This window comes from Anabrus simplex, chromosome 7, assembly GCF_040414725.1.
Source record: "Anabrus simplex isolate iqAnaSimp1 chromosome 7, ASM4041472v1, whole genome shotgun sequence".
Taxonomy (NCBI): Eukaryota; Metazoa; Arthropoda; class Insecta; order Orthoptera; family Tettigoniidae; genus Anabrus; species Anabrus simplex.
Window position 1 is genome coordinate 120,793,899 of NC_090271.1, and position 26,049 is coordinate 120,819,947.

A 26,049-nucleotide genomic window follows, 5' to 3' on the forward strand; every position below is an offset into this window, starting at 1 on the left:
ACAATGCATTTCAATCGGTTCAGTACCTTTTAGATTTAAAAAACTGAATAACTGTGCGCACTTCGCAGTAACATCCAACGGGAGCTCCATTCTCAATGGCTGCCAAGCCAAGACTGAGTGCCTCAGCACAGCGTGTGCATGTTTATATGCGAGCGCGGGAAACACTCTTCACAATATTGTGACCAACAGCCACAGGAACAGAATTCTGTATTTATAAAAAAATAGGAGACCTTACTTTTGGGATTACCCTCATATATTAAAATTTAAAGATTTGTTGATATACAACCGGTTTTCCTCTTTCTTTTCAAAAATATATATATACTGTCTCTGTAACAATACACAATATGGACAAAAGTATTGCTGGGAACTAAAATGGTCAAACCATCTCTTTATTTAAGAAGTAAAACAACATTAATATTTACTACAGATGTTTGCAAGTTTTAATGTTTATATATAATTCAGTCATTTTTATGTTAAAATGAAGGTATTTTTGGGCACAGTCTTTTTATTTTACTTTTTATAAATACATAATTCCATGCTTTGGGATTAACTGAAAACTTCAAGTGATATTAGAAAAAATTCTCCCAGATAAGTAGCAATTGAAGCATTCAATCTTTCAGATTCTAATCAGTCATCTTTCAAGCTGTTGATATTGTATATACATTCACTGGTTCAAAATGAAAGGCAGGCATTTGATTTTCCACACCATAAAGTGGCAATATCTTCATAATTATTCAGAATTAGGAAACTCTTTTTGAAGAAATTATAAATTTATAATTTCCAATTAATTTGCTATAAATAAAAAAACACATTGTAACATATATTAGCCTACATAGTTCTGAAAAACTATTGCATTAGTTTGTGAATCATAACCAGAGCAGCAGGATTATGAATCATCAAGGCATTAGACATCCTTCACAAAACTCATTTTCTAATTTTAAGTCATTATGATTGGCAATTGGCTACTGTTTCTTTAAGAGTTTATACTAAGAACCTTTTCTATTGCACCACACAGATATGTACTTCTCATACCAAATCCTAATCCCCAAGGGCTAGCATCGATTCCAAATTTGTTTGATATCCAAATTTTCTCACAATTTGGGATTGAGAATATTGTCCAGAATGGCTGCTTCAGGATAAAAACCAGTAAATGCATATAGTCTAAAATGAAATATGGCATTTGAAATAATTATTTTTTACTGCAGTTAAAATATAGGAAAGAATACAACTCTTCTCTATCTTTACAGTAAATAAATAAATCAAAATACAACATTCAAGAAATTCAAAGATTCAGTAAGCTGTAGCAACGACTATCTTAGCTGCTGCTTCAAAATGGTGCATGGAATAAAAAAGTTAAGAATAAGAAGTACATCTAAACTAAATGTAGGACTGAACAAACATTCTGACATATTGAAAATTTGTAAAATATGCAAATAACAAATGAACACATGATGTGGCCATTATATGACTAACATATTACACACACACATACACACATGTATATATATTTATATAAAAATAGATTCCTACGCTTTCTGTGGGATTTCTTTTTTAAAATTACGTGGTATCTGGTCCAGGGAGTTATGCACTGTAGTTATCCAAAATAAGAAAGTGAAATGCATGTGTGTGTATGTGTGCTGGATCATCTTTCACTAAGATCTATAAATGAGTGTGTAATATATACTGCATTACAATAACACAGTATTAAGATGGACTTTGTTTTCCTTATGATCAGCACAGTACAAGTACAAAATAAATAACTTAAGTTTATTGTACACTAAAATAAAGCTGCTTCACTTTTCTCCAATTCACTTCTTGGAATGTCCTTCAGCAAAACCTCAGATTCACCTCATGTTCAGCATTGTGATAATGGCATGATGTATTTTCTTTCAGTTATCAGGTTCACCTTCAGCATCTTCAAATTGACCCACCTCCAATTCCATAGGTTCTTCCTCAGCATTAACACCATTAGAAGCAGGTGCAAAACCTGAGGCTGCAAACAGCATATAACTTTATTAATACATCTAGAACCAAAGTTGAAAAAAAAAAAAAAAAAAACTTTAACATTTATGGTAGCCTCCTTTTTTTAAGAGAAGAGAGTGTTCTGAAGTCTTTGCGATTGAATTCCACAGGAAATGTACAAAAGGCAACTGAATTGTGTCTTCAAGCTTCGTATCAAATTGCTTATCGCATTGCTATGAACAAAATACCACACACTGTGGGAGAGGAACTCGTCAAACCTTGTTTGTGTGATGCAGTGTCGCTCATTATTGGTGAGCAACTTGTGGCTAAGATTAATCAAATATCACTCTCCAATACAACAGTTGTCAGTCATACCAACGCTGCCAAAGCAACTGACCAACATCATAACAGTCGGAGGGGTAAGTGAATATACACACAACTGATCAACATCATAATATTCAAAGGGGTAAGTGATTATACACACAACGTTTTTAAACTCATCCTTTCTTTAATTTTATTCCTAAGTATTTTACTCTCCTCTCTTTACAGACAATACACCACACATTCCTAAGTAGTAGGCCTAAAAGTCAACATCCAAGTTCTAATCTACATAAAACCTGAATGTTCCCTTTCGACTATCAATATACTGCTATATGGCGCTGAGAGCTAGACGCGTGTAAGTGTGCTCCGCAACTCACCTGCCTAAATTGCAAGACAGCTAGCAAGTCGTAATCGCGAGTGAGTGTAATTCGAAAGTTTAGGATACCATCTCATCGTGTGTGCAACTATGACCCTCAAAGAAGTGAAGGAAAGAATTACAGGCTTCGAAAAGCAAATGGCTCGATTCCAAGCCCGCCTGGAGGAAGCCATGCCTGCTCCCACTGGCAGTGCTACCAACCCCAGCGATGTTCTGACTGTGCTTCAAGCGGACTTCCGAACTTTTAGAAATTCCATCTGTGCTGAACTCTCTGTTCTGAAAGACAATGTCGAAGATATCGAGAAACGACTGGAAATTCAGGAGGCTCGGAGTGACAAAGCGGAACAGTACAGTAGGCGTAATTGTCTCCTTCTGCATGGAGTGAGTGAGACGCCTAATGAGGACATCTGTGAAAAGGTCATTGAAACTCTCCGTGATAACCTGAAAATCGAACTGTCCATGGACTCCATCGATCGCTGTCATCGACTGGGACGCCAATGTAGATCGACTGCGGACGTAGTGACCGAGGGTAATCGACCTATCATAATAAAATTCCTCGGCTACCACCAGCGGGATCAAGTTTGGCGCGCTAAGCGACAGCTGAAAGGCTCCAAACTACTTATAACTGAATCCCTCACTAGGCTGAGAAAGGTAATCTTGAATAAGGCACGAGACACTTTTGGACTGCGCAACACATACAGCTAAGACGGAAGGATAATCATTCACGTATCCGGCAAGAAATTCCAAGTGAACTCACTCGCGGAATTACAATCACTAATCAGGCAATACGGTGAAAGCGACATATGAACAATGTGCATTCTGTGTAGCTTATTTTTTAATTTAGTGCATAGTTGTGAATGTGTGTGTGTGTTTGTGTGAATCAGCTGGCCACTGTATGTACGAGGAAATTAAGGTAAGCCGCATGTTTCACATTCCGTTAGCATGCTTGAGTTGAGAAGTGCTATTAAAAGTCCCCCTCCTTGCTCCCTCCCTCACCCCCCAGCATTCCTCCGTAGGACAGACCCCCAACACTCTCTCTCCACAGCCCTTTCACCGGAACATACGTCTGGAAGGACACGACCTGCCACTGACCGTTCCTCAACACTTTCTACTTCCTATTCTACCCATACCATTTTAGAGAAGGAACTGATGTCATTTACTTTACAATGGCGAAAAATGAAAGTATCCTCCTATTCAATACATCATATATTCCGTCATTAGACGGAGTAAACGGAATATGACGGAATATATGATGTATTGAATAGGAGGATACTTTCATTTTTCGCCATTGTAAAGTGAAAACCGTCAATACGGAATGATTCTAATATCTTGTAATGATGTCATTTAATCGCGCCCTGTTGTGTGCGTATGTCAACAGCCAATCCATCGTTGCTCACCTCGACGAACTGAAGATGATATTTGAAGACAGTCCAATTCATATCGCTACTGTAAGCGAGAGTTGGCTCCGTAGTTCGATTCCCGCAAGCATGGTTGACATATCGGGCTATGATATTCACAGGCATGATCGGACGAACAGGCAAGGTGGTGGGGTCGCCCTATATTGTAAATCAATGCTCAAGAGTAAAGTTGTTCACACGTCTACTCCTGCTGTAAAAACGGCTCCTGAATATATGTTCGTAGAGGTGCTTGTCAATTCTGTAAAAGTATTTGTAGGAGTACTATATAGGCCTCCTGACGCAGGGCGAGACTTCCATGACTTATAAGACAGCTTACTGAGACTGCTACCGTAATACGAGCACGTGATACTTTTTGGTGACTTTAACACCAATTTATTAACTCTGAACAACGACGCCTCACGACTACAAAATATTTTTAAATCGTGTGACATGACTATATTACCCCTTAAACCCACCCACCATGTCCATACTTCCACTATTTCCGCTGATACATTCATAGACCTAGTAATAACAAATAACCCTCAAAAAATCCTTCACCACGGTCAAGTACCTGTTCCTGACATATCTAAACATGACCTCATATACTTAGCATACTCTCTTCGCGTGCCGAAGTACCGACCGAAATATGTAACGTTTAGAGACTTTAAAAGGATGAATTTAATAGAACTGAGACACGTTGCACAACTCTGCCCCTGGAATGACATAATGATGAAGAGTGACATTGACAAGAAAGTGGAAATATTTAATTCCCATTTACATGAATTGTACAACAAACATGCACCAAAGCGTTCTATGAGAGTAACACGTCCACCCTGCCCTTGGCTGACTGCTGATGTTAAGACTATGATGAAAGAACGAGACGCACTACACCGACACTATAAGCAGACTCAACTAGCTGACGTACATGAGCAGTACCGTGTTCTTGGAAACTGAATTAAGCTTGTAATTCGTAATAAGAAATTTAATTATTTCCAGCATTTAAACAAAAACATTAACACTGGTTCCACATGGCGACAACTTCGGTCACTGGGTATTGGCAAACCACTTGCGAAGCATACTGATCCCGAGGTGTCCCTTGATGAGCTAAATACATATTTCTCCATGGAACGTCTAACTCCTGACACAACGACAGTACAAAACACCATTGACAATATATTAAGGCAACAATCCCCAGTCCGTCCTGCATTCGAATTTGATACCGTTACAGAACATGAAGTAAGAAGGGAAGTTAATTCAATAAAATCTCACGCAACAGGAGCTGATGAAATTCCCATTTCATTTGTGACTTACATAATCGACATAATACTGCCCATTTTTACGCATTTACTTAATACCTGTCTTACTTCAGGCAAAATCCCTATTAAATGGAAAGATGCACTCATTGTGCCTGTCCCAAAAATCTCTCCTGCAAGCAATGCATCTTACTACCGACCTGTCTGCATCCTCACAGCACTTTCTAAGGTTCTGGAGAAGATAATGCATACACAAATTGTTAAATACTTGGAAAAACATTCTGTACTTGATCCTTCACAGTCTGGTTTTAAGAAAGGACACAGTACTGCAACTACACTAATCAAAATCACGGATGACATTAGACGGGCTATGGACGAACAAAAACTGACTATACTTATCCTTCTAGACTTTAGCAGTGCGTTTGACACTGTAAATATAGACATACTGTTAGCTAAGTTACAAAAACTTCACATGGCTCATTCTGCTATTCAGCTCTTGGGCTCATGCCTCAAAAACAGGCGACAGCAAGTTGTATCAAACATGAAGACTACAGAATGGAGGACTAAGCTATCTGGCGTTCCCCAAGGGTCTATTCTTGGACCTCTTTTATTCTTAATCTATATTAATGACATTTCTTCTTATCTGAACGACTGCAACTATCATCTTTATGCAGACGATCTTCGGATATACTCACACTTTAAGGTCCCTGACATTGACAAAGCAATCCACCATATGAACTCTACTTTAAATTCAATTAGCTCGTATGCTAAAGATAACTGCCTATTAATTAACCCGAAGAAAACGCAAGCAATCATAATAGGACAATCTAGACTTTTAAATATGCTAAACATCATACAGCAGCCTAACCTCATGCTCTGTGGTGAAGCTATACCTTTTCAGAAGTCTGTAAAAAACCTAGGCGTTGTCATGAAAGACACATTAAACTGGAATGACCATATAACAAGTGTCTGCAGAAAAGTATATGCATCTCTTCACCAATTCATTCTTCCACACAGCATGAAAATAAAACTTATTCAAACCCTCATTTTTCCAATAATTTATTACTGTGATGTCGTATTAACCGATGCAACTGCAGAACAAACTATGAAACTTCAAAGGGCAATGAACTCTTGCATACGATTTATATTTTCTTTGAACTTTAGGACACATATTTCCCCTTATTATGAGAAGCTATCCTGGCTGAAAATTGATCAACTAAGGAATTTACATACTGCGACACTAATTTTTCGACTTCTGAACGAATCTACACCTGAATACCTATCCTCACATTTTAACTTCCTCTCATCTTTCCATGGACATAATACCAGATCGACTTCTACCCTTATGATACCAGTTAATCATTCATATGTATACAGCCACTCTTTCCAAGTGTCTGGGGCAAGGCTATGGAACACACTCCCTGTCAGTATACGTAATAGCACTTCAACAGTCTCATTTAAACGGTCTTGTCGAGATTTCCTCTTAAATACGTGACCAGCTTGTATGAATGTTAGTGTGTATGAGTGCAATTATAATTTAGAACTATTGTTAGATGATGTAGATAGGCTAGATAATATTAATCATTAAAAATAACAATTATAATCTGTTATAATATTACTCCATAAATTTAAGTAGCTCCTAGGGTCTGCTAATGTTATTTTACTAAAGTATGTGATTATGTACTGTACGTAGTGGTTAAGTGTAAGAGAGGGCCGTGAGCCCTAACTTCGCCACATACAAAGGCATAAAATAATAAATAAATAAATAAATAAATAAATAAATATAAGAAGCCGCAGTCACACCTTCAAGCTAAGATAAATACGGCTACACACAGTCAAAAACCCTTCCACGCTTCTACAACAAACTTTAAGAAGACTGTTGATTCACCTTAACATACGAGATTAACAACTTTAACAACAGTCTAACAGATTTACATTCTAACTTTACCTCCACTAGGAGTGATCTAAAACACATTTCTACATCATTATCCAAAGATTAAGCTTTTCTTGTTCTTTAACATTTTATGCCCTCAACCATTATGGAGTGCCTTTAACCAAGGTTCCATTTAACGCACCAAAAGAGTGTTCATGTAGAGCTTATAACATGCAACTTGATATCACAATTTTAGCCATGGACATTTCTAAAAGTTATAAATAAGGACTGATTGTAAGGTGTTTTTTTTTTTCTATTGGCTTTACATCGCACCGACACAGTCAGGTCTTATGGCGATGATGGGACAGGAAAGGGCTAGGAATGGGAAGGAAGCCGTTGTGGCAGCCCCAGCATTTGCCTGGTGTGAAAATGGGAAACCATGGAAAACCAACTTCAGGGCTGCTGACAGTGGGGTTCGAAACCCACTATCTCCCGAATACTGGATACTGAATGGAAATTCTAAGTTCCCATGGAGGGAATTAGATATTTTTCCACCAATAGAGCATATCAAAATCAGATCAAAAATTAGATGTATGGCTTTTCAGGCGTTTGCTCTATTAACCAGCATTTCGTCTTAGGTCTGACACTAGACTCTTCAGAGTGGGATGTGTCAGACCCTACCCACTGATGCTGGGGTGTATGCAGGTGAACTTATCAGAAGCCTTTTATTAGGCACAGTCTGATAACTGCATACGTTGAGATAAGACTCCACAATGGAATTAATGCCCGCCTAGCAATTCCAAATGGAAATTCTAAGTTCCCATGGAGGGAATTAGAAATTTTTCCACCAATAGAGCATATCAAAATCAGATCAAAAATTTTGGCGGGCTCTAATTCCATTGTAGAGTCTTATCTCCTGTATGCAGTTATCAGACTGTGCCTAATAAAAGACTTCTGATAAGTTCACCTGCATACACCCCAGCATCAGTGGGTAGGGTCTGACACATTCCACTCTGAAGAGTCTAGTGTCAGACCTAAGACGAAATGCCGGTTAATAGAGCAAACGCCTGAAAAGCCATACATCTAATTTTTGATCTGATACTGGATACTGGCCGCACTTAAGCATTGTAAGGTTTAAAAAAGATTTTATTGTAAGAGTGTTGTAACAGCAGTCACCCTACTCTTTCATCTTTTATACATATTTTAGTATGTAAATGTTAAAAAAAGTATCTTCAACTTTATGATATGTACATTTCTCTTCAAAACTTTTATTAAGAACAATCAGGATCCTGATTTTTATCCCACAGGTATGAGTTCAAGGCTGATGATGCCCATGTAATGGCCAAAACATGTCCCTATATTTAGTATGATAAAATATAACTCACTTGGTATTGAATAGGTGGAAATTAATAAACACTTGTAACATTCTTTGTCTTAACGTACATTTCAATAGGACCAAGATGAGAATTGTAACATGTAATATTGTAGGGCTTCACATTTAGTTTTCTTTCAACTCTGTGATATTAGGGCATCCGATGTATAGAGAGTCCTTCTTCCTCCTTTTGTGACTTCCTCTTGTCTCATTCTTCAAGCGATCGTTCCTTCATGATCTTTTCCACATTTTGATAATAATCTTCAAAATTTTCCACACTGATAGGGGCTGATAACCAAGCGGTTTTTCACCTTAACCCATTAGCGCCCACTGATACCATATGGTATCAGGAGACAGTAGAAGTTTAACTGAGCTGGTACTGGCTTGAGTCGCAAGAGGGGTTTAGTTGGAGCTTTATACGTTCTTTGGCTTGAAGTGACGCATGCGCCTGAAGAAGCTTCCGACACTTACGAGTGGTTTGTTGACGGGAGCGCTTGCATGAATTCAGGTGTGATTCTCTGGTGTGTAAATCTTGAACGTTCGAAATGTGTAAGTATAATATTGCCCTTATTATCTATTATTCCGTTCTAATCAGCATATTATAACATTGACGATGAATCAAAGAAACCTTCTGTAACATTTGAATTTCAACAATGTTATTTGTGACAACACAGCAATGCCTCTAAGTGCGTGATACCATATGGTATCACTGGGCGTTTATGATATCAAGCCGTTGATACAGTAATTTTAAAAATATTATATCGTACATTCAAAGGTTACTTATGTGGTAAATGTAGTTGATTACATATTTATCTTTTATTAGTCCAGGGGTGGGCTGACCTTATCAGAAGTGATGGATATATTGGAAGCAGACGATGAGTTAGGACATCAGACTGAGGATATTTTCATTGAACCACCGGATGGTAATGTTGACACAGATGAAGATTCAACCAATGAAGATGAGGGAGGAATGGTTCATAACCTAACTGAACGTCAGCTGCGTGCTGCAGCTGAAACACGCTTAGCAAACAACGAACATATTGGAGGAGATTATGAACCCCTTGAAATTTCCTCTAGTACTTTCTCACCATCCATGCAGCCTACGGAAAAAAAACAGCAACAGCGACAACAACAACAACAACAACCTGAAAAACAAGCTCCTGAGTGGATTCTAGAAAGATTAGCCAATCCAGCTATTTATGAATGGATTGACGGTGACTTAGAACGTGTTGATGTTCCCTGCCCTCCTCCTGACTACAAGGGCACATCATAACTTGACTTCCATAGAGAAGTTGCTCAAGTTGTTCAAGTGTATCTAAAACGCTATTGTGTCCCAAAAAAGATTCCTGGGAGAGTAAGTGTTGCCCGAAATACAATGCCAGCTTTGAGATTTGATGGACTCAAATCACTTTGTTGCAAACTGCAATAGGAGATGATGTGCCAGTGAAGGGTGCAAGTCATTCGGCAGAACAATGTGTCTGAAATGATATGTAGGCTTATGCGTAACATGTTTTGCTACATACCATACTCAGTGAGCTGTGTTAACAGGTTGGAACAATATTAACAATTTATTGTACCCTGTACAATGATAGCAGTATAACCGCCCAGTGATACCATATGGTATCAGCTAATATCTTGTAAAATAAATTCTTGTTTGAAAATATTGTGTTATTTTCCCAATTCGTATACCCTAACCATCACAAATTAATTAAAATATAATTAAAGTAGGAACATTTTTTTTCTGGGCGCTAATGGGTTAAGATGAAAACCAACATCACCACCAGTTAATACGATTTAACAATATTTCTGTCCAGCTCCATGGCTAAATGGTTAGCGTGCTGCTCTTTGGTCACAGGTGTCCCGGGTTCGACTCCCGGCAGGGTCAGGAATTTTAACCTTAATTGGTTAATATCGCTGGCCCGGGGGCTGGGTGTATGTGTCGTCCTCATCATCATTTCATCCTCATCATGATGCGCAGGTCGCCTACGGGAGTCAAATCAAAAGACCTGCATCTGGCGAGCCGAACTTGTCCTCAGACACTCCCGGCACTTAAAGCCATACGCCATTTCATTTCAACAATATTTCTATGTTAGCGAAGCTCGGCGTTGATATGGACTAAGCAACAAAAGTCTAAATTCATGAATCTCCATTATAAAAGGCAGTATGGTAAAACTGCATTAGAGATGAATGACAGGAAATTGTATTTTCTATAACTTTTGTTATGTAGTATTTATCGATAGGATCACTAATTACAAGTTGTCCATTTCATGACCATATCGATGTTTAATCAAGAAGTAAGTATAAATAACCACCTAATCGATACTTTATTATTGCCTCAGGCAAAATTGAATAAAATTAAAACTTACAGGACATGTTTCGACCACTTAGTAGTCCTCTTCAGCTGTATAAATAAAGAACTGAAAAGAAAAACATTATGACAATAAGTTCTTTGGAGACTCCTTTGATAAAAATGGAGGTCATCAGAATAGGTCATCTTGCCTCTCGTTCTTGTTTGGCAAAGATGTTTATTCTGCGCTGTCTAGAGCAGGGCCTCTCAGGGTGCATGCGCGTGGTGCATGCACTGTGCACGGTGCAAAAGACGACTTGGCTTGGTTGACCAGAGTGCAGACCCCCACTCCTCGATTTGGAGCAATAGCGCTAACTCTCTCTTTCCTCACGCCTCTTTCGCTCGCTCCGCCTGTCTCCCTCTCCCCCACTTGCGCCGTAGCGCTCCAAATCCGGGCTGAGTCGAGCCGAGTAGAGCCGAGTAGCCCAGAGACGAAGCGTTGATCCGAGCCATACCGAGCGACACCGATGCACAGTGCACGGAGCTCTTGCGCCTCGCTCTGCACGCGTGAGATTTTGGGCGTTTGAGAGGCCCTGGTCTAGAGGGTCTGTCTTTGAGCGCGACCTGGTGAAGTAACGATGTGATACAGTTTGACAGTTCATGGTAAGCTCTGGAGAGAAGGGAAGTTGAGTTTTATCGTCAATGCTGAAAGATACAAAAGATTCTCTGCCATGGGATCCCATATGAAAGAGTCCAACCACAAATTCACCAATATAAAACAGGACCTTCAAATTATCTGTATGATAAATAAAGGTAATCTTATGAACAACCTGGAAAACATCCACATCGTTCTTGATAAATTGGAAAACAGTGAAGAGAATCTCAACGAAAACAACGAGCATAAAAACATCTTATATGAGAATATTAGCAAATACTTAGAATGGGTAGACATGAAACAGACTAGACGAACAAGAGATATAATCAAACACGACATCGCAGAAGCACAGCCCAATCTCCCTCCTCCCTCACGTTATTTTAGATGACGATAAAACTCAACTTCCCTTCTCTCCAGAGCTTACCATGAACTGTCAAACTGTATCACATCGTTACTTCACCAGGTCGCGCTCAAAGACAGACCCTCTAGACAGCGCAGAATAAACATCTTTTCCAAACAAGAACGAGAGGCAAGATGACCTATTCTGATGGCCTCCATTTTTATCAAAGGAGTCTCCAAAGAACTTTTATTTGTGCTTATTGTCATAATGTTTTTCTTTTCAGTTCTTTATTTATACAGCTGAAGAGAACCACTAAGTGGTCGAAACATGTCCTGTAAGTTTTTTTTTTTTGCTAGTTGCTTTACGTCGCACCGACACAGATAGGTCTTATGGCGACGACGGGACAGGAAAGGGCTAGGAGTGGGAAGGAAGCGGCCGTGGCCTTAATTAAGGTACAGCACCAGCATTTGCCTGGTGTGAAAATGGGAAACCACAGAAAACCATTTTCAGGGCTGCCGACAGTGGGGTTCGAACCTACTATCTCCCGAATACTGGATACTGGCCGCGCTTAAGCGACTGCAGCTATCGAGCTCGGTCCTGTAAGTTTTAATTTTATTCAATTTTGCCTGAGGCAATAATAAAGTATCGATTGGTTATTTATACTTACTTCAAGATCACTAATAACATAGATATTTGAGAATTAAATTTTAGGCCTTCTCCTAAGAATTGCATCTCCTTACTGTGGACACGGCTCATACTGAAATACCATTCCTTTTTAATTCTGAGCAGAGTACAGACAAAACTCTTATTTGATATATACAGTGGCGGTCACAATAATAGAGCCACCTCTATTGACGGGATTAAGAACTAGGATATCTATTAGTTCGCAAAATCTCCACGAGTATCGTGTTGTCAGTCTCTTTTAGACAACATCAGGGAAGACGTCGCTGCTATCTGTAGTAGTGCGAAAGGAAGCGTTTGAGCTAGACATGCGAAAAGAGGCATAAAGGTAAGAATCTTATGGGTCAAAATAATAGAACCATATTAAAGAAGTCCTGTTCAAATTGATGTTTTGCAGTTGTTTTGGGGGCTAGCGATATTATTTGTCAACAAACCTCCACACAATATTATTTTGTATTTAAATTGACGTTTGGTTTTGTTTACATTCTTCTAGATGGGCAGAGCAAAGCATACAAGTGATGATGAGCGTATAGTAATGTTCCAGATAAAAGTGAGATGACCATGAATCAAATAGCCGAAGATTTACACGTTTCACGAAAACACGTCCAGAACGCCATTAGACTGGTAAAACAAACAAACCCGCAGGTGGAGAACAGGGGGCGACCTCGTGTAACTACTACTCGCGTAGACAGACTCATCACTAGGGAAGTAAAGAAAGACCCATTTTTGTCAACACCACAACTGAAAGCCATTTTGTTGAGAGACAAAAATGATGTTCAACCATCAACCTCAACAATTCAAAGACGACTGAGATCCGCAAAATTGAATGGGCGCATTGCGAGACAGAAGCCACATGTTTCAAAAGCTAATGTTCGGAAAAGATTGGCCTTCGCCTGGAGAAATGAACAAAAACCTAATATTTGGTGGAGGAACATCCTTGGGTCCGATGAATCCAAGTATAATAGGTTTGCCTCAGACAGAAAAGTCTGTGCGCCACCCACCAAACCAGGAATTTAATCCCAAGTACACTTTAAAAACTGTGAAATACGGTGGTGGAAGTGTTACGGTATGAGGATGTTTTTCTTGGTATGGCATTGGTCCAATACACCGTATCAACGGCATAATGAACGCAGAAATGTACAAAGACATCTTGGCAAATGTGATGCTGCCTTATGCTGAAGAGGAAATGCCGCTGAAATGGAAATTTCAGCATGATAACGATCCAAAGCATACTGCAAGGATCATAAGGCAGTTTTCTCAAGATCACCTTATCAAAGTATTAGAGTGGCCACCTCAATCCCCTGGTGCATCACCCATTGAGAACTTATGGGAGATCGTAGACAAGAGAATTGACCGCTCAAAAGCTACATCTTTAGATAAACTTTGGGAAGAAATCCAGAGAGCCTGGTATGCGATCAGCAGCGACGAATGCAGGTGTTTAGTCGTCTCTACGGGTAAGAGGTGCAGGGCAATCCTCAAAAATAAGGGTTACCCCATGAAGTACTAATGCACTCCTATGCAAAAATGACTGTTCCTGTAAATTTCATACGACTGAGATCAAGTACAAAATATTTGTGTCAATTGGCTGTATTTTTTGACCCTGTGGTCTGGTATTCTTTTGAATATTATTGATTAGTTTGAGTTGTGTTATCTATATAACTGACTGTGGTACAATGTGACTCTGTTGTAATGGTTCCTGTACAACGTAAAATTTTGTTTCCATCATAGTACAAACATGTCTAGTAATAAATTTGCACTTTATTCCAAACCTTTGCCATGTGGCTCTATTATTTTGACCACTACTGTATATATATGTATACAGAAGTTGAACCTGTTGATAATTTTGAAAGAGGATCGCAAGAAATATATTATTATTTATACATAAGCTAGGAGGGGACAACTTGTTCAATGACACAGTCAATTGCACAAATACCACGCATTCAAACAAGCACATTGCAGTAAAATAGATATACAATGAGAAGATACTTGCTCAGAGGAAATGCAAGCTTACATTGGAGTTCTTATATACATGGGCATCTTTCCACTTCCAGAATCACGTGATTATTGGTTTAGTCTGAACATCTGCCATCTAGTAGGCCTAGAGTAAAACTGAACGTCAAAACTGACAAGCAGACAGCAGATGGTGTCAAATTAAAATGTGTGCATACAGCACCTGAAGCCATATGATATTATTATTATTATTATTATTATTATTATTATTATTATTATTATTATTATTATTATTATTATTCATTCATTCAACTTCGCTAATCAGCCAACTGGGGACCACGATAAGCCTCACTTTACATTCTGGCATTTGTTCACCTTTCGCTTGATATACATCGTCTTCATTAGCTCACTGTGTTTAGCACGACGTTCTTCTGTCCATTTAGCACCAGTTGCCCGTTTTTCGTCCCGGAAAGTCCCAAAAGTCTTGATGGCTGCTCTGAAAAGATTTCGGTCTTGTGCATCTTCTGCTTGTAGGCCCAGTTCTTTAAGATCTTTCTTGACATTAACGTACCATGGCATTGCCGTTTTTGGTTTTGCGTCAAATATACTGAAGATACGTTTCGTCCATCGAGAGTCGATCATCTGTTGTATATGACCGAAGAAGCGAACTCTGCCTTTACGCATTGTGTCCGTGATCTTCTCTATCTTAGAGTATACTCCTTGCCTGGATTTTCTAATGTAGATGCCATTTTTGTAGTTTGGACCAAGTATGGTGTGTAGGATCTTTCTTTCTTTCCTCTCTAAATCCGCAAGAAAACATTTCTCGGACAGGATAAGGCATTCAGATGCATTATTATTATTATTATTATTATTGTTACGGAGATTTCCGTGGTAGTTAGAGGAGAAAGAAGGTGCGGGGGTGAACGGGTCTCAGGCTACGAAATTAAAGTTAATTTAAAATTTAACAAGGTTATATTTTCTTTTCAAAATTAAGAAATAACAAGCACGGCAGGTACAGAGTAGCAAAGCCACTATTTGAGAATGTACAATTGCAGAGTTACAGGATGGGCTCCGAGAGCCAAACCCACAATACATGAACAATTAGCCCAATCTTACGATATACAGAAATTCAACAAAGGGGCAGAAGACCCCAATCATGCCCAGGAGCACTTGCTCCCAATTACACAATAAAGCCTCCTCGAGGCATACAACACTCAATTTACGAGAAAGAGCCACTCGCTCTCAACATTAAGCCTATTAAAGGCCACACCAAACTCCACCTTCAAGTTGTCCTCTAAGGACATAGACACAGGGGTAAAATACCCAACCTACTGAGGCCTATTAAGTGAGAAAAAGGTTAATTACATGACCTCTAAAATAACCACTTGAGAGGATGCGATCTGCACTCCTAATACACTTGTTTAAAAACCTAATCTGGCACTAGGCCGCTAATGCAAACACTAATCCCATACTAACGAGGTGACTTAAGAAAGAAACAATTTACATTACTGTTACGGAAGAATCGGTTGAGAAAAATAAGTTCACCTCAGAACAATATGAGTGGGAGCTCGAGAGGGTTAAGCACTCTCTATCCCAATAGGTAGTTTAAAAGATAGAATAAATACAAGGTGTCTTTACATTTTAGGGAAGTTACATGGTGGAAACGCTTCGGACCCGCCCCGAGAGTTAAACTGCTGAGCTAGCAAGAAAAGAAGTTATTAAAAGGCCATTACCTTGGTGTTGAACTGCTGTCCGAAGAAAGAGGCGCTTCCCGCCTCCTGCTATGTACTTTACACACTGAAAGATGGTAGAGAAGTGGCGCAGAGACCCTAAAATCAGCAGTTTATATACTCTCGCGGAAAGTTCGAGGCGTTTCAGGAAAGAAAACACCCGCCCACAATCATTTTATTGGTTAGGGTTAAGCAGCACATCCAATTTGAAGAAGAAACCCCTTATTGGTCGTAAATTAATTAAAGAAATTCGGGATTGGCTAAATTCAAAACAAGGGGAAAGAAAGGGGAATACAGCCAACTTAAACAATACCAGAAAGAAATTTAACAAGAAACAAACTTTTGAAATAAAATTTTCTCCAAAAAACAGTTCTTTCACTTCGCACTAGGGTGCACTATTGTAGTTCTTCAGTAGTGTCCTCTAGAAGAGAAAGTTCACACTTCTTACTACAAGCAAAACAAAAATACGTCGGAAACGACCCAGTTCAGAAACTTCAAAATTTCCAAGTAGTGACATCTTCTGAGTAACTTGAAAATTAATACATTAGATAAAATTCGGACTTCCTCCAGCAGAGGATTTTCAACTGGCGCAAAGTTTGAATTAGCGGCGTGGAGGTGTACCGCCCGGTACAGACCTCCCCCCCCAAAAGTCTCTCCAGGGGTGACACATGAAATTTGTTTGAAAATAAGGTCCAAGTTATGATGTTGGTATGGAGGTTAATTGCGGAAGCATTTATAAAATTTTCTAAATTTGGTTTGATCCAGTTTCAAAATTCTTGTCGTAACTGTTGAAGTAATGTCTTTATGTTTGTAGAAATTGAATTCAGAAAAAAAACTTTTAATACTTGAAAGTGAAGAAAATTTTCCAAGTCCACCAAATATTGCAGTAGAATTCCCAAGTGTAGTAATTGCTGATAGTAAATGTCCATGTAGTTGAGTAAATTGGATGGCCAGACCGGCCGCTGCAGCTTGTGTCCAGAGAAGGCCGCTCGGACCCCTCAAGTACCCTGAGATACCGCTCGCCCGCACTATGGGAGGAGTAGTGGTGTTGAAGCACGCCGCGCCCGCGGTGAACATATACAGGCTGCGGGCAAGTAGCAGGTCGTGCGCTGCACATCAGCCTTGGCCGGGAGGAGGGCTCCGGCTCGCCGTACACTGGTCGACCTCGCTGGAGGAGAGGGGGCCCTTCCTCTATTCCAGTAGCGGTACGGCGCCGCGCGGCTGCGGGGGCACTGAAACATTAAAGCTCGGCGGCAGAATTTCTGTTGGACCAGAATGATTTTAGGGTACATTCATTGTGGTGAGGTTGAGGGGCCAGCGGCGTGGAGATATTTATTTAATTCCCATAAGCCACTGTGTGTAGTGGAGCAGGAGACGGGAGCGTGGTAATGGCCGTGGTAAGGACAGGATGGCAGTTTAACTAATCGGGGGAGGTTTACAAAAATGCTTAAATATTAAAAAAATATTATAGAAGGGGCAGAATGCCTTAAAAGTGAAAACTCAAAAAAAATATAACCTTCATATTCCTTTCAAGATTATATGAAGCAAGATAGCACAGAAATTATACAGGTTTCACCTGCGACAGGTGAACCCTAAATATCCTCTCGGTGGCTGGATTACTTAATAACAACGTAACCGGCGTAAGGAAATCGAGAATGACACACGGCCCATGAAATCTGGGGGCAAGCTTGCCCGCGGGAACAAAATTCTTGACCATCACTTGGTCGCCTACCTTCAAATTGGTGGGTCTCCGTCCACGATCATATCTTTCCCTAACCTTTTCATGAGACACTTTAAGATTGGCTTTAGCCTTCTTCCAAAGATCTTTAATGTTGTCCGGGTCTATTGTCTCCGGTAGAATGTCACTCAGAGACCAGAGGTTAGAGAGCGGCGTGTTGGGAACAAACTTGAACATCAAAGACGCTGGAGTAAATTTATGAGATTCATGAACCGCCGAATTCAAAGCAAAAGCTAACCAATGCAGGGACGTGTCCCACCTGGAATGATCTTCATGATGATAGGCAATAAGCGCGGACCTGAGATTACGATTAACCCGTTCAGCCAGAGATGGTTGAGGGTAATAAGCAGAAGTAGTTACATGAGAGATAGACAGGTCAAAACAGAATTTACGAAAAAGATTTGATGTGAAAGCCTTAGCATTATCAGACACAATATATTGACACGGACCGAAAGAAGCAAAGATAGCATTTAGACAAGTAATGGTGGACTAAGCGGTAGCCAGCTTAGTCGGAAATAACCAGGAAAATCTTGTAAAACCATCTACACATACAAGGATGAACTTGTTGGCATTTCCCTTTGACTGGGGGAAGGGTCCTACATAATCAATATACAGGCGTTCCATAGGGCGCGACGCTTGATGAGAAGACAACAGGCCTACCTTGGTGGACATGGTTGGTTTACTAAGCAAACAGGATTTACAAGCCTTAACTAGTTCACGGATTTCACCGTCCATACCCTTCCAGATGAACCTTTCACGAATCTTTTCACGAGTTTTAAAGATACCAAGATGCCTGCCTAAGGGGGTCTCATGATAGTACTTGAAGATCATAGGTACAAGAACAGCTGGAACGACAACCTTCATCATCTTATCATGCCTCGAAGGGCAACATAGAACACCATTCCTCAGCACATAAGGGACAACATGTTCCCCAGAAGAAAGGGTTTCCATTATCGGAGCCAGCGTCGGATCTTCACGTTGGTATTTCTCGATATCCCTAAAGAGCATGGGAGCATCTGTTAAGATGGCATTAACATCAGATAGTATGGACTCAGGAGGTGATGGACTGTCGACCGATTCATGGGTCTCGACGTCGTTGGAAAACATACGGCTGAGTCCATCGGCAACAACATTTTCGGTCCCTCTGATATGCCTGACATCGAACTGGAAGGCAGAAATTCGGATGGCCCAACGGGCTATACGACCAGTACGACGCGGCCTACCTAAGACCCAGCTTAAGGCTTGATTATCTGTCTCCAGGTCGAATTTGACATGTTCCAGATAGAGGCGGAACTTTTCTAAGACAAATAAGACTGCCAAACCTTCGAGCTCATATATAGAATACTTGGCTTCTTGAGCCGATAGAGTCCTAGATGCATAGGCGATGGGTCGCCTCCCTAGTTCAGTCTCTTGAAGAAGGACTGCAGCTACTGCCGACGACGACGCGTCGGTTTGAACGATGAATTTCTTTGAGAAATCAGGCATAGCAAGGACAGGGGCATTACAGAGAGCTAATTTAAGATCTTCAAAAGCGGCTTGTTGAGAAGGTCCCCACTCAAATTTGATGCCTTTTCTACGAAGAAGGTTTAAGGGCGCCGCTCTATTAGCAAAGTTAGGAATAAACTTCCTGAAGAAATTCACCATACCAATGAACCTGGCGATACCTTTGATGTCCTTGGGAGGTTTAAAATCACGGATGGCCTGTGTTCTAGAATGGTCGACGGCAACACCATCAGGTGACACAATATGCCCTAGGAATGACATAGAGGGCTTAGCAAAGGCAACCTTGGACAACTTGACAGTTAACCCAGCCTTACGAAGGCGATCGAGAACTTCTCGCAGATGATCTAGATGTTCTTCAAAGGACTCCGAAAATACGACGACATCATCCAAGTAGTGATATAAGTACTCAAATTTGATGTCGGAGAAGACCCTATCTAGCAGCCTAGTGAGTACAGCTGCTCCCGTGGGGAGCCCGAAAGGCACGCGGTTGTATTCACACAAATTCCAATCCGTGGCAAACGCTGTAAGATGTTTAGACACTTCCGCTAGGGGAATTTGATTATAGGCCTGATTCAAGTCCAAGATAGTAAAGAACTTGGCCTTACGAAACCATGAAAAACAAGAATGAAGGTCAGGAAGGGGCACAGATTGTAACACCACCTTCCGATTGAGAGCCCTATAATCAATGACAGGCCTGAAGCCCCCTTGGGGTTTCGGGACTAGAAAAATAGGCGAAGAATACGCCGACTTAGAGGGCCTAATAATACCATCCTTCAACATCTGATCGATAATTTCTTTCAGAGCCTTCATTTTAGGTGGAGACAGCCTATATGGTGGAAAACGGACAGGAATCGAATCCGTGACCTCAATTTTGTATTCAATAAGGTCAGTAACACCAAGAGTATCAGAGAACACCTCTGGAAACGACTGACACAACTTACGAATACTATCAGCCTGATCCTCAGGTAGATGTCTAAGGTCTAACAACATCTCATCCTGGGTAGGCGAAATAGATGAACATGATGCAGAATTACATTTTAACAAGGGGATTTTACAATTGGAAGCAAATTTGAATGTACACGACTTACTCTGAAGATCGAGCACAATACCAGTGTGAGAAATGAAGTCAGCTCCCAATATGATGGGGCAAGACAAGTGCTTAGCCACAAACAATTTGATTTTCCATGTAAATTTAAAAATACGAATTTTGACCCGTAAAGAACCTAGAATTTCTAATGGAGATGAATTAGCCGAAACATATTGGATCGAAGAGGAACAATAGTCAGGAAGTTTACAAACAGATTTCAATTTTGCATACCATTCAGCCGAAATAATAGAACAAACACTGCCTGAATCTAATAGAGCTGTTATAGGCACATTATTTAACTCAATTTTAAGAAAAGGAACAGGTCCGGGGGTATCCGCCGCAATCCTAAGAAACTCTTTGGGGCATTCCAAAGATGGATTTGCAGATTGAACATTCCCTGAATTTTCGACCTGTTTACCAGGGGCTGAGCCTCGGGAAGAGGGATTAGTCGACTCAGCCGAAGCCACTAGTCATTTTGTATTATTGGCATTGGTGGAATTTGCACTAGAGGTTGAGCAGGAGGGGGTGCTATTTGAATTTGGGCAATTTTTGGCGATATGTGAGAAAGCCCCACATTTAAAACAGCCTTGTGATGAACCAGCTCCATTATTTGCCCTACTAGTTTTGACCAATGGACATTTATTGCGAAGATGGTCAGGCGACCCTTAAGCATAACATTTACGGGGTGTGACTGGTCGGCGAGGTGGAGGCCGAGTATTACTAAACGAAGGAGGGGGTTTTTTCGCGACATGCAAGGAATCGGCGTATCTAACTCCTTCCGCTGAGACGGCCAATGCTTCAAGTTCAGAAAAGGTTTGTGGGCACGCCGCGAAACACAAATATGACCTATAAGATGGTGAAATGCCTTCCACTATAGCTTGTACAATCTGATCCTCAGGGAAGTGAAGAGCAAACACCCTAGTATAGAACTTAATGTCTTGTATGAAATCAGCCAGATTTTCATCCAATCTCTGTACTCGATAATAGTACTTCTGAATCAGAGATGACCTCGCGCGAGCAGGAATAAAATTTGCAAGCAGATGTGCATGAAAATCTTCAATAGATGACTGTTCGGCAATGGCTCTTACTATTTTATCTAAGAGAATACCAATTGCATAAGGATAAATTATCTGTAAAATTTGACACGGAGAAGGAGAAAAAACAAGGGCATGATCTTGAAATTCAACTAAAAACCTTAAGAATGAAATAACTTCACTGGTGGTATTAACAGAAAACTTAGAGATCCCTCTGAGCAACATTGCTAATGGATGAGGCAAGCTGCTGAACCCAGGTGACATAGTAGGTAAAGGTTTCAGTGGCAAAGAAGTTAGTTCAGAACGTACATTATTCAATGACATACGGCGTTCAGACTCGTTGTCCAATGGGGCAGAGATAGTTTGAGCTCCAACGGTTTTCCTATTGACTTCTCCCTTAGGAGGCTTTTCCTCGCTACCTACATTCACCGTAGCGGGTTGATCAGTTTTGGGAGGAACTTCCCCAGTTAACAATTGAGTGACCTTACTAGATAATTCAGAAATATTTTCAAGCACCGTACTAGCCTCCTTCCTCTGAACGTCATTCAACTTTAGAGACAACAGATCGTTAACTCTATTTGAAAAATGAAATAGCCTGGCTTGCACACGCTTAATTTGACTAGGAGAAGGATCATTTTCGTCAAAAAAACTAACTACAGATGCTAGCCCAGTAATATTCTCGATGATCGTGGAAAGAGAGTCGTCAATTTCTTTCTCTCCTAAAGTGGGGATGGAAATGGACAAATCAAGGGACTCTCTAAGCTTGTTTGTGTCTACCGCAACCGTGCCTCCAGATTGCACATTTCTAATAGTCAATTCATAGATCAACTCCTCCTTGCGCAAATAGTTAAGATGGAGAACATCGCGAGGGCCGGGCATGATGACAGAACAATTTTGAAACAGAAAAAATCAAAAAATTCCAGCAACTGAGAAAATTGTTAGAGTTCGGATCAAAGCAATGTTTAGCCGTCAAAAGGGGCAAAATTGAGACCCATTCAACCACGCTCTGCTACCACTTGTGACGGAGATTTCCGTGGTAGTTAGAGGAGAAAGAAGGTGCGGGGGTGAACGGGTCTCAGGCTACAAAATTAAAGTTAATTTAAAATTTAACAAGGTTATATTTTCTTTTCAAAATTAAGAAATAACAAGAATGGCAGGTACAGAGTAGCAAAGCCACTATTCGAGAATGTACAATTGCAGAGTTACAGGATGGGCTCCGAGAGCCAAACCCACAATACATGAACAATTAGCCCAATCTTACGATATACAGAAATTCAACAAAGGGGCAGAAGACCCCAATCATGCCCAGGAGCACTTGCTCCCAATTACACAGTAAAGCCTCCTCGAGGCATACAACACTCAATTTACGAGAAAGAGCCACTCGCTCTCAACATTAAGCCTATTAAAGGCCACACCAAACTCCACCTTCAAGTTGTCCTCTAAGGACATAGACACAGGGGTAAAATACCCAACCTACTGAGGCCTATTAAGTGAGAAAAAGGTTAATTACATGACCTCTAAAATAACCACTTGAGAGGAGGCGATCTGCACTCCTAATACACTTGTTTAAAAACCTAATCTGGCACTAGGCCGCTAATGCAAGGGCTAATGCCATACTAACGAGGTGACTTAAGAAAGAAACAATTTACATTACTGTTACAGAAGAATCGGTTGAGAAAAATAAGTTCACCTCAGAACAATATGAGTGGGAGCTCGAGAGGGTTAAGCACTCTCTATCCCAATATGTAGTTTAAAAGATAGAATAAATACAAGGTGTCTTTACATTTTAGGGAAGTTACATGGTGGAAACGCTTCGGACCCGCCCCGAGAGTTGAACTGCTGAGCTAGCAAGAAAAGAAGTTATTAAAAGGCCATTACCTTGGTGTTGAACTGCTGTCCGAAGAAAGAGGCGCTTCCCGCCCCCTGCTATGTACTTTACACACTGAAAGATGGTAGAGAAGTGGCGCAGAGACCCTAAAATCAGCAGTTTATATACTCTCGCGGAAAGTTCGAGGCGTTTCAGGAAAGAAAACACCCGCCCACAATCATTTTATTGGTTAGGGTTAAGCAGCACATCCAATTTGAAGAAGAAACCCCTTATTGGTCGTAAATTAATTAAAGAAATTCGGGATTGGCTAAATTCAAAACAAGGGGAAAGAAAGGGGAATACAGCCAACTTAAACAATACCAGAAAGAAATTTAACAAGAAACAAACTTTTGAAATAAAATTTTCTCCAAAAAACAGTTCTTTCACTTCGCACTAGGGTGCACTATTGTAGTTCTTCAGTAGTGTCCTCTAGAAGAGAAAGTTCACACTTCTTACTACAAGCAAAACAAAAATACGTCGAAAACGACCCAGTTCAGAAACTTCAAACTTTCCAAGTAGTGACATCTTCTGAGTAACTTGAAAATTAATACATTAGATAAAGTTCGGACTTCCTCCAGCAGAGGATTTTCAACTGGCGCAAAGTTTGAATTAGCGGCGTGGAGGTGTACCGCCCGGTACAATTATTATTGTTATTATTATTAAGTAATAAAAACTGAATGATATATAGGAGATAAAATATTTTCACAAAATATTTTCATACTGTGGACGTTAAGACAGCTAAAAACCAGAGATGATCCCTGTTATGACATGTTTCAAAGAGAACTTTTTGCAAATAATGGACAGCTTCCAGTACAAATACAATCCAGACAGTGAATTAGCCATTGATATGGTGATGATCCTATTCAAACGATGCAATGTCAGGAAGCAATATACAGAGTGTCTGAAAATTAGTTATGGAAAATTTATGGCATAATTAACTTAATAATGTAAACGAGTCATCCATTTTTTCCTAAACCATTTGGTAACTGGTTCATATCTCTTATGTCCTGTGACATGGTACACTGAATTCCCAACAGGCATTAGCAGTGAAGAGGGTTAAAATTCCCAAGGAAAATGCATGGGGTACACAAATGATCAGAACCTTTGCTAGTGAATGGAGTACAGACATGAACACATGACTAAGGAAACCAGCTATTGGGAAACCAGGTTGTCATGAATTTATCATCATGTTTATTTTGAAAATTTCTTCTTGTCTGTGGGGTTACAACAACACTTATATGACAATGGACTACATGCATGTGCAACTATAAGACCCAATCGTAAATAGTGACCAGGTAAACTTTAAAAAAATCCTAAATCTCTGAAATTGAAATGGGGAGAAAGTACAATAGTTCAGGTGGGTGATGTGACAGCTTTGGTTTGGCATGGCAAGGACATCTGTGCTGATGTGACAGCTATGGTTTGGCATGACAAGGACATTGTGCTATTTCCTGAAACTGTAATCCACCTGTCACAGTTAAGTAAAAAAAAAAAACGGGAAGATAAATGAATAAATTACAGCGTTGTGGCCTTTGACATTTGACAGATACACAAAAGTACATGTGGGTTGTAGATAGATCAGATCAAAAAAGATCTCACTACACTTTGGGAAGGAAAACTGTGAAATGGTGAAGGTATATTTTTGGATTTGCACTGAACATTGCAACAGTGAATAGTTTCATATCATATGACACCAATCAACCAGCACCTTCCAGATAGGGTCATACTCAAAGAAACTTTAGATTTGCCATCTACAGAGAGGTGATGAATTATTTTTCATCAAGGAAGCGTCTTGGTCGCAAACGATCATTACCACTGTCAACCCTTTCTGCCAAAAATCTCTGTTGTGTGTGTCCTTCGCCTCCTGTAAGCTCCACAACCTGCACTCGCATCGACTCTTCTCGATACCACGAGGTGTGGACTGCAGCGCACTGATGTAATCGTGTGACGTCAGCCAGCATGTATAAATTTCGCGACGTCTTCTCCACTCCAGGCACTCAGCAGTATCCAGCGATCAGACTACACCGTATGTCAGACACGGAGGTACCCTCTTAAAAACGTGTACTGAACAGGTGGTCTAATTCTGATCGGGAGGTTTCACCTCAGGACATCTTCGCCTCAAGTTATCCTGCCTCCCGTATCACCGAATGCCTAGCATTCTGCCACTTAGGAACTTTGATCTGAGTTCCCTTTGTAATTCTCCAAACTACAGATAGTCATCAGCTATCACAGACATTCATTCCTTCGGACATCCTATCTCATCAAGATAGATATCGTACATATAAAAATCCAAGTGTACAAATGTAAATACTTCTTTGACCATCAGTCAACTAGTTTATGTTGTTATTTAACGTGTACAGCACTTCAAGCAGCAAGTCAAATTTCGTTCATTTTTGTACATACTGTGTGAATATTTACAAACTAATAAACTTTTATGTTGTGCTTTGTATATCGTGTTCCTTGTATACAACAATCTCCACAAAATTACCTCTTGAAGAAAGAAGGTATGTGTATACTGTGCATATGATGAAAGAAAAGCAGCATCAGGAGATTCAGACAGCATGGGAATATGACAAATGCAGCCTTCCTCTTTGCCAAATAGGATGCTTTCTCCAGAATCAAC

At 40.2% G+C, this 26,049-nt stretch overlaps 1 protein-coding gene across 2 annotated transcripts in view; it reads right to left on the minus strand.

Annotated features, from left to right (window-relative positions):
- Positions 1-368: 368 nt before the first annotated feature.
- The window catches only part of icln (chloride nucleotide-sensitive channel icln), a 246,224-nt gene continuing 220,543 nt past the window's right edge, over positions 369-26,049 (minus strand). For both annotated transcript variants that reach the window (XM_067151300.2, XM_068228618.1), the window contains exon 5: positions 369-1,993. In XM_067151300.2, coding sequence (XP_067007401.2) covers positions 1,890-1,993 — 104 coding nt within the window. In that variant the 3' untranslated portion in view covers positions 369-1,889. The remainder of the gene's footprint in view (positions 1,994-26,049) is intronic.